The sequence below is a fragment of the Triticum aestivum genome, chromosome 1D (assembly GCF_018294505.1).
Source record: "Triticum aestivum cultivar Chinese Spring chromosome 1D, IWGSC CS RefSeq v2.1, whole genome shotgun sequence".
NCBI classification, from domain to species: Eukaryota; Viridiplantae; Streptophyta; class Magnoliopsida; order Poales; family Poaceae; genus Triticum; species Triticum aestivum.
Genome location: NC_057796.1, coordinates 9,435,160 through 9,444,600, shown reverse-complemented (window position 1 = coordinate 9,444,600; position 9,441 = coordinate 9,435,160). Strand labels below are relative to the sequence as shown.

The 9,441-nt window shown below is 46.3% G+C and overlaps 1 protein-coding gene across 1 annotated transcript; it reads left to right on the top strand.

Moving 5' to 3' along the window:
* The first annotated feature begins 330 nt into the window (after window positions 1–330).
* LOC123162585 (disease resistance protein Pik-2-like) lies at window positions 331–8,923 on the top strand. Its single transcript, XM_044580361.1, has 4 exons — window positions 331–448; window positions 756–1,816; window positions 5,975–6,601; window positions 6,743–8,923. The coding sequence occupies exons 1-4, from the start codon at window positions 331–333 to the stop codon at window positions 8,648–8,650; spliced, it is 3,714 nt and encodes a 1,237-aa protein (XP_044436296.1). The 3' UTR covers window positions 8,651–8,923.
* The last annotated feature ends 518 nt before the right edge of the window (window positions 8,924–9,441 follow it).

The window sequence follows — 9,441 nt, the reverse complement described above, 5'->3', positions numbered from 1 at the left end:
TCATCTGGGTCGTTGAACCAGAAAAATAGACGGCCCTAATTCCTTTGATGTATCGTAGACACTTATTTTGAGACGAAGGGAGTACTCTCTTGTGAGGGAAACATGTTACCTCATTGGAACTCTTGCTTTATATCCATCACAACAAGCCTACTCCAGGAATCATCATTCGAAAACCAGACAGGAAGAATCCGATCCATCTTTACCAAAAGAAAGGAAAACCAAAGTGTAAAGGCACCATGCCTGGGTGCATATGCTGCAGCAAGAAGCAAAGAAGCTTCTTTTGCCCCTGCCCTCCATTTACCTTTGCTTCTGCGGATAGAAGTGGAACCAATGGCTAACAACAACTGGAAGCAAAGAATCTCGGTCCCAGTCCTCTTCGTCATCATCTTCTGGTTGGTCGGAGACCATGATGCAACCCACAGACGTTGTCCATTTCTCTTCGCTGCTGGTAACTCCTTTATTTCTTTTGTGCTCCAGCCATGGAAAATTGATCCTAATTGAGGGATGCATTCCCTTTGCTAAATAGATAGTAGTAGGTTCTTAAATTCTTTGTTTGCCCTGCAGATTGTGTATGCTTAATCGCTTTGGAGGGAGTTTTCCTTTGAGACCGAGGGCGTCTTGATAGCCATCCAGGTTGCTGCCGCCACAAAGGTTGGCTTCCCTCTTCTCATGTTATTTGTTTCCCAGCTCTGAGATCTGCTATAGCTCTAACACTAACACCTAGCATTAACAACTGTGTTGCCTGTATCTGTCAGTGCTAATGGAGGCCACGGCTCTGAGCATTGGAAAGTCCGTGCTGGATGGAGCGCTTGGCTACGCCAAATCCGCTCTGGCGGAGGAGGTTGCTCTGCAACTTGGAGTCCGGCGTGACCAGGTCTTCATCACCAATGAGCTCGAGATGATGCATGCTTTCCTCATGACTGCCCATGACGAGAGATATGATGACGACAGGGTTGTCAAGGTGTGGGTGAAACAAGTCCGCGATGTGGCCTATGATGTCGAGGACACCCTTCAAGAATTTGCTGTTCGCCTTGAGAAGCAGTCCTGGTGGCGTATCCGTCGCACACTGCTGGATCGGCGCCGCGTGGCCAAGCAGATGAAGGAGCTCAGAGCCAATGTCGAGGATGTTAGCCAGAGGAACATGCGCTACCACCTCATCAAGGGCTCTAGTTCTAAGACTGCAACCACCGATGGAAAACCTGCAGTGGCTGGTACAACTTTGTCCGGAACCGATGAAGCAAGGTGGCAGCGGGATAGAGCAAAATTTGATCTCATTCGAATGATCAACAAGACCGACATTGACCTTAGAGTGATCTCTGTGTGGGGGAAAGGTATTGGTGATCTTGGAGAGACGTCAATCATCAAAAGGGTCTATGAAGATCCACAGATACACAAGAAGTTCGAGTGCCGAGCCTGGGTCACTGGGTTGAGGCGACCTTTCAATTCAACCGAATTCTTGAAAAGTGTAGTTGAGCAGTTCTACATTAATTTTCTTCAAGAGGAGGGTAAAGAGGAAAAAGCAGCTCTTGGGACCCAAGTCCTGAAGATGATGGGAATGATGAAGAAAATTTACTTTGCTCATGAGTTCAAGAAATTTCTAAAAGAAAGGAGTTACTTCATTGTGCTAAATGACATTCTCACCATTGAAGAGTGGGATCGGATTAAAGCATGCTTCCCAGACAATAAGAAAGGAAGTCTGATCTTAGTTTCCACAGAGCAAATTGGAGTTGCAAGCTTATGCGTAGGGGCAGAGAATGGAGCACCAGAGCATAAACAATTGTTTGCTGACCAGACTCTTCATGTTTTCTACAAGAAGGTAATATTAAAAGTCCTTAAAGATTCTTAAGTAATGCTCCTTTAATTGTTGTTCTGGTTAATCTTCTCGGCTGATTTGCGCAGAGTTGTTAGGAAAGTTATGGGATAATTATTGTTAGGAAAAACTTTAGGATCAACTCGAACGGGAACTTGATCTCCTAATAGAACACCACTTAATGCGGGAGATTGGGGTCTAACCGTGATTGTCAGAGGCCATCAGGTCCGTGTAGGCCATGCAGCTTGCCGAGGAAGAAGGGCAGCAGGAGCGCCGCCACTTTAGGATCCGTAGTTAGGATTACGAGTGTTAGCCCTGTATTGTGTCTTCTCTTTCTAACAACCCCAAATCCCCTTTATATATATTTCTTTGGCGCTTAGGAACCGGGACCAAAACCAAGTCGTTGCTTCGGTGCCCCCGATCAGGGCACTTACGTGAGAATTATGTTAGTTCCCCTTTTATCTCCCAGTTTGTTATAACTGGAGATTAATTCCAACAATCATAACCATCCTCCATAATGTAGTTTCAAATCGGATTGTTTCTTTTCTCACGAGAAAAAAAATCTAGAGACTTCATCTCCTTGGATAACAATTGGAATCTGAAATTTTAACAAAAGAAAATTGGCATGTATCGGCAGAGCCATAGTCAGACGGCTCACTCTCATCCTGTTCTTCATCTGACTTCTCACCTCTAGCTTTCCCATGTGATTGTTTCTATTTATCTTGGTGCTGCTCACCAACACTACCAGTATCTCCTCCTCCAGTATCACCCTTCTTCCCTGTTCTTCTGGTTCCACTTAGATTCTGTAGTCAGTGCTGTTAAGAAGCATCTCAAGGCGTCCTCACACTTTGTTCAAACATCTGCATGCATTTTCAATCAAATTGGCCATTACCGAATGAGTGTTACTTCCTCAAACCACCAAGACACGCGTCAGACCTTTACCATATCATCACATAAACCGCTCATTGTGTTCTGGCTTTGGCGCGTCACAAAGTTTCACCCAACCCTGTTCAAGCTGTCACATTCATGCTTGAGTCGACAATTTTGCCATTGACTTTGAACAAAGGGAGCACCTTAACAGTTCAGAGCACACTTTCAGACCTTCTGGATGGAAACACAACTGCAAAAGTCATGATCGAGAAGCAGACTTGCACTCCCCTTCAGGATCAAGATCACATTTCTCTTCCACCAACCGCATTTGCACTCACCTTCAGGATCAAGATAATTCCAGTGTTCTTGGCATCGGTAGACTTCTCAATCTCTGCAACTGCAACATCTGCAACTAGTTAGTGGAAATATGCACTGGTTTCTTGCACTAATAACACATAAGGGCATCTCCAAGGGCAAACCTCAAACGGACGCCCTCGCAATTTTCTTCTTTCTGTTTATAGGGTGTCTCAACATCATAGTCAACCATCATTTTCTATAGACCTGTTTTAGGGTGATTGGCGAGTAATATATCGTAATTTCATGTAACTCTTGCTATGATTTATTCTGACCATCAGATCTGGAAATTCAAGTAAATATTTTTTTAAATGGTAAATTAGTAATTGGGTCGTTAGTTCCCTTCGTCACGATCCATAGCCACCGCCCGCACGCACACAGGAATCGCATAAGCGCCGCCACACATTCTCCTCGCGTTGTCGCGTCCGCCGCACTCCTCGGTGAATATTCCACCACGCGGCCCCGATCCAGACGAGCAACTCCAGTCCGCCACCCTCCCCTCGTTCCTCGCGCCAGAGAATTCTGGGCCGCCGCCAGCACTGTAGGCCAGTGGCGGACCTAGAAATAAAATGAAGGGTGCGCACTTTAAAAAAATTGAAGTCTATTTCAATTAGCTTGCATGGGCCTTAAAAATAAGCTAATTCTTACATGGTGAAAAAATGTTTTCCAAAAATCTGGGTGTGCCATGGCACACCTAGCACACCCCCTGGGTACGCCACTGCTGTAGGCCCTCAACCGCTTCCCCACCGCCCCCTAAGTCGCCGCCGGTGACAGAGGATCGATCTCTCCACCGTACGTCGGAAACCATACTGCATCAGTCAGCGTAGTTCCTTCCTGTTTATTGGAGCGTACTACCTCGCAGCCGGCGAGCTTCCGGCTGACTACAGGTAGCTGCGTACATGCCCTACTAGCTCATTTGATCCTCATGTTCGCGCTGTGCGGCCGCGGCAGTCCCATGCTGTGATTTCCACTGAACTACGCCCAACCAGCTGCTAGTTCAGAGCAATACATTTGCTGCTAGGCTCTAGTACTACTGCTCTGTTTTTTGCCTGTGCCCAAGTCTGAACATAGTATGTTGATGCTTACTGTGGTGGTTAGGAATTAGGATACTCATGTCTTTTCCGGCAAAAGAAGAAAGAATAGTCATGTCTTGGATTGTGCTCACAACTAAGCTCTCCCCTGCAACGTGATGGTTCAGGCATTAGGGGATGTTTGGTAAAATGTACTGCTCTTAGTTCAGATGTTAATTTCAGCACTTGATTAGGGCGATTTACAAGTTGTACGAATTATTGGCATCCATGAATAGAGTAGCCGTGAGAGTCAAAATCTGAAATCTTGTCTGCCTATGCCTAGACATGGTTAGGTAAATCCTTATTAGTGAGCAGAGAAGAAACTGGGGCGCGCCGGGCGAGAGGCAGCGCAGGCGAGGAGAACTGCGGGAGGCCTCGCCGGAGTGAGCCCTCTAAAGAGGATGGCCCCATTTCCGGCGCCCGCGCGAAGGCTGTCGCGGTGGCCGCGAATACGGAGAACGGCAGGATCCACGAGCAGGAGAGGACGGGGCCGGAGCGGAGGAGGACCCAGGTCGCGTGTTAGAGGCGCCGCACGCGAGGACATCGGCGGGAGGGCTCGCCGGAGAGCTCGAACGAGCGCCGTCATGGAGGAGGACGGCTGCTGCATGTTCCGGCGGCAAAATGAGACGCTTGATATTGTGGGGAAGATGGGAAACACATGTTTATCCTAACCGTGGTAAATATGACGGATCTACCCATAAGAATCTCGAAGGAAGGATCAGGCTAATCCTACAGCTAAGTGGGACATCGACTGAGCAGTAGCAAAACTTCTATTTATAATTATATATCCTTTCCTATCTAAGTTACTGAATTATGTTAGAATAAATCCGAGACGTTCCGTCGATCTACCGAGAACCAAGCAATCACACGAAGCACTATATCAAGATTTGTTAACGAGGTTCACCAATATGGCTATCGCCCCGCTCCTGGTTCGGCCGGCACAGCCCATCACGTTGGTTGCACGCGTACCGTTCCGCCTGATGTATCCCTGGCATCCACGTACCGCTGCCGCCTTGCTGCTTCCAGCTGCTGGCTCACCTTCCGAGCTCTGTCCGTGTCACCACAATCGCAAGCGCTCTCGATCGGAACAATCCGATCTCGCCGAGAAACACACCGCGTTGTCCCGATTGCTCTTTTCAATCTCGTCTGATCGCAGCGACCCGACGGCTTCCGCATAAGAATTCCCAATCGATCGTCCTCGACATCGATACTGATTTCTTCACATACCGTCTTCGCACCAAACTGACGACGATACATCCTCTAGATCAACATCAACGGCCTCTTCGAACCTTGCTCATGATACCATTTGTTAAAATAAATCCGAGACACTCCGTCGATCTACCGAGGACCAAGCAATCACACGAGACACGACACCGAGATTTGTTAACGAGGTTCACCAATATGGCTACATCCCCGGGGCCTGACTACGCGCGCTCCTCCCCATGGCACCATCACAATACCGCAACCACACGCCGCCGGCTCCCCCGCGTTCTTGTGCTATTATGTTGGCATAGGTTATATCGTGTGTCTACCCCCATTATATATGAGAGGCCTAGGATACGAGTATCCTACTACGACACGACTTCATATCCTATCTAAACACAATACAAGTACAAATCCAACTGTAACCTATCTTGTACACAATATTCGACACAATTCTAACAAATTAAGACTTCAAGACCAATATGACCCCTTGAATTACGATATGAGCTGCAATTTAGAGAAGATTTTATAGTTGTAAAAAGTTGCTTATATGTAAAGAATGGAAAGAAAAGAACGTGCAGAACATATTGAAGGTTTAACAAGCGACCATGTGTCGTCCTAGGAAATATAAGAAAAAAACACCTAATCATTGCTTGCTTGTGTCTAGGGTTCGCAAGATGGAAAGGATTTGACGGAGGCAGGGTGTAGCTCACAAGTGAACACTGCCAGTAGTGACAGCTCTGCCGGTAGGAAGATGTTCAATCGCACAGAGACAATGCTCGCAGCTTTTAAGGAATCTCGGCTCATCGGGCGAGAGAATGAAAAATCAGATATTCTCAAGCTAATTGCAAACGATAATAGCCGGCAACGTGAGGTGATCTGCCTATGGGGAATGGGTGGTATTGGAAAAACCACAATAATCAGAGATATCTACCAAAGCGAGGAACTCGCTGGCAATTTTGATAAGCGTGCTTGCATCACAATTATGCGCCCTTTCAATCCTCAAGAGCTCCTCAAAAACTTAGCTATGCAGATGGAATGCAAGGATGTGGAAGATTTGGTCAAAAAATTAGAAGTGAAGAAATACTTGATTGTTCTTGATGATCTATTATCCACCACAGAATGGGACGCATTAATACCATCTTTTCCTGCAACTGAAACATCCAGCCGAATCATAGTAACCACAAGGATAAAGGATATTGCTAAGCATTGTTCCAAGAATTCTGAACATGAGAAAATATACGAGCTCAAAAGTCTTGGACAGAATGATGCACGTGACCTCTTCATTGAAAAGGTACAAATAATGTACGGTCTTGTAATTCATTTGCTTGAATTTTGAAAATTCATATATATCTTGTAGATTTAAACAACGTGTGGTTGGGTACAACACTATAATTGATTCAAATACTTACAATCTTAATTGTATCAATTTCAGGTATTTGACAGGACTACAAATTTTTATGAGCAGTATCCCGAGTTGGTTGAACTGGCAAACTTGATCCTAAAAAAATGCAAGGGACTTCCGCTTGCAATAGTCACCATTGGGGGCTTTTTGGCAAACCAACCAAAAACTGCGGTAGAATGGAGGAAATTGAATGAACATATTAGTGCCGAGTTGGAGATGAATCCGGAACTTGGGACCATAAGAACTATCCTTATGAGAAGCTATGATGGCTTACCTTATCATCTCAAGTCTTGTTTCCTGTATCTGCCCATATTCCCTGAAGACTACAGGATTGGACGGGGACGGTTGGCACGTCGGTGGAGTGCAGAGGGATACTCAAGGGAGGTGCACGGCAGGTCTGCGGAGGAAATAGCGGGTAGCTACTTCATGGAGCTTATAAGCAGGAGTATGATCTTGCCATCTCAACAATCAATTCGCAGTACAAAAGGAATTGATGCCTGCCAAGTCCACGACCTCATGCGTGAAATCAGCATGTCGAAGTCGCTGGAAGAAAATCTTGTTTTTACACTAGAGCAAGGCTGCAGTGTAAACACCCAGGGCATAGCACGGCACCTTGCTATAAATGGCAATTGGGAAGGAGACAAGACTGAGTTTGAGAGCACAGTGGACATGTCCCGTGTACGATCAGTAACAGTTTTTGGCAAGTGGAAGTCATTTTTCATTTCTGATAAGATGAGTCTTCTGCGAGTGTTGGACCTCGAAGACACCACAGGTCTTTATGATCATCACATTAAGCATATTGGGAATCTTCTTCACCTAAGCTACCTTTCTCTAAGAGGATGTGATGATATTCTTCACCTCCCAGATTCATTGGGTGACCTAAGACAACTTGAGACACTAGATATCAGAGATACCCAGGTGATGATGCTGCCAAACACCATTATCAAGCTTCGGAAGCTACAATATCTTCGTGCCGGTGGAAACTCAACAAATGAAAATGTCTCATATGAGGAAGGAGTGTTAGAAGAAATTCCACACATAATGAGGAACAGGCTATGCCTCTTGCCTCAGTGCTTGCTGTTTTCTTATTTATTATCTAAAGATCGTGATGACTTGAAAATCCATGATAGATGCACTATGATATGCTGTGCTATACTCCCTGCTTTTGCGATGTGCCTGGATTTGTATGGTGTTCTAGTGCCTAGAAGGATGAGGAAGCTTAAAGCCCTGCGCACACTGGGTGTTGTGAATATCGGGCGACGAGGAAAGGATGTTGTACAAGACATAGAAGGACTCACCCAGTTGTGCAAGTTAGGAGTCACTGGCGTCAATAAGGAAAGCGGACAAGAGCTGTGTTCTGCAGTCGTTGGTCTGAGGCGCCTGGAGTCATTGTCAATCCGGTCAGAGGGAAAGCCAGGTTTATGTGACTGCTTGGAGGGAAAGTTCTCGTTTTCGGAGACACTTCAGAGCCTCAAGTTGTACGGCAACCTGGTCAAACTGCCGGAATGGATCCAGGGGCTTAAGAATCTGGTGAAGCTGAAGCTGCGGAGTTCCAGGATAACAGAGCACGATGCTGCCATACAAGTCCTTGGGAATCTACCCAATCTGGCGTTCCTGCATCTGTTGGAGAAGTCACTCGAGGGTGAAGAGGTCCGTCTCAATTTCCAGCAGGGGACGTTTCTGAGCCTGGTAGTGCTGGAGCTGAGCATGGGACTCGAAGAAAGGCTCAAGTCCGTCAAGTTTGAACACGGAGCAGCCCGGAAGCTTGAGGTGCTCAAGTTTGGTACGCCTATATACAGTGGTGTCCTTTCAGGCCTACGATATCTCGCGAGCCTCAAGGAAGTTCTGCTCAAAGATTACTACACTGATTATGAACTGGCATGCCTGAGGGCCGAGCTCACTGAGGATCCACGTCGACCCATTGTGAAGCGGGTCTGATCGGGCTTCAGAGTGAAATCACGCCCAACAATCCAAGGCAAGGTAGAAGTACTTTGGTACTTCCCTTTGCGTGGAGTATCCACCTATTCGTGCTGGTGGACGGATCAATTGTATTCAAGTCACCGGACAAATATGTATAGGTCGCGCCGTGTCGGCCAGCAGTATGCACTTGGCCACGCATGTATGTGTACCATTTATTGGCTTGCAGCTTGTTAGTACTCCTTCGTTGTTCATCTTGGAGGACCATCTTATTTGTCTGTTAAACAGACGACGTTGTACGCACGACCTTGTAAATGATCTGATGAAGTGTAATCAATCTGTCCTACCCTTTTATATGGTGCAATCAAGTGGCCTTTGACGTCCTGATTTCTTCTCTTGCGCGCTTTCACTGAGGATTCTGCTCTGGGATTTCTTCTCAGGCTGCTGCATGTTGAAAGAGAAACAAGATTTGAGCATAATGCACTTCTCATCTCCAGGAGAAGCTGCAGATGTTGTATTGCAACCTGGTCAAACTGCCAGAATGGATGTAGGGACTCAATAATCAATCTTGTGATGCTAAATCTTAGGAGCACCTTGATTCTGGATGTCGGTGTTGTCATTCAGGTCCTCGGGATCTGCAGACCTGGCCTCCCTACATCTGTTGAACAAGTAGTTCCAGCCAAGGTTTTGGTTACCGAATGAGGCATTTTTACCGAGGGGGACTGGTAAACGTGGTTACCATGGTTACCGAGAAATACCGAGAATATTTCGAACGAATTTTATAGCTGAATTTTGAATTCAAATAAGTGAAT

Excerpts from the sequence above, each read along its gene's own strand:
- LOC123162585 (XM_044580361.1), top strand. The coding sequence starts at position 331 with ATGGCTAACAACAACTGGAAGCAAAGAATCTCGGTCCCAGTCCTCTTC. Across the intron at positions 449-755 it reads TCCATTTCTCTTCGCTGCTG|TGCTAATGGAGGCCACGGCT; the intron begins GTAACTCCTTTA and ends TGTATCTGTCAG. Across the intron at positions 1,817-5,974 it reads TTCATGTTTTCTACAAGAAG|GGTTCGCAAGATGGAAAGGA; the intron begins GTAATATTAAAA and ends GCTTGTGTCTAG.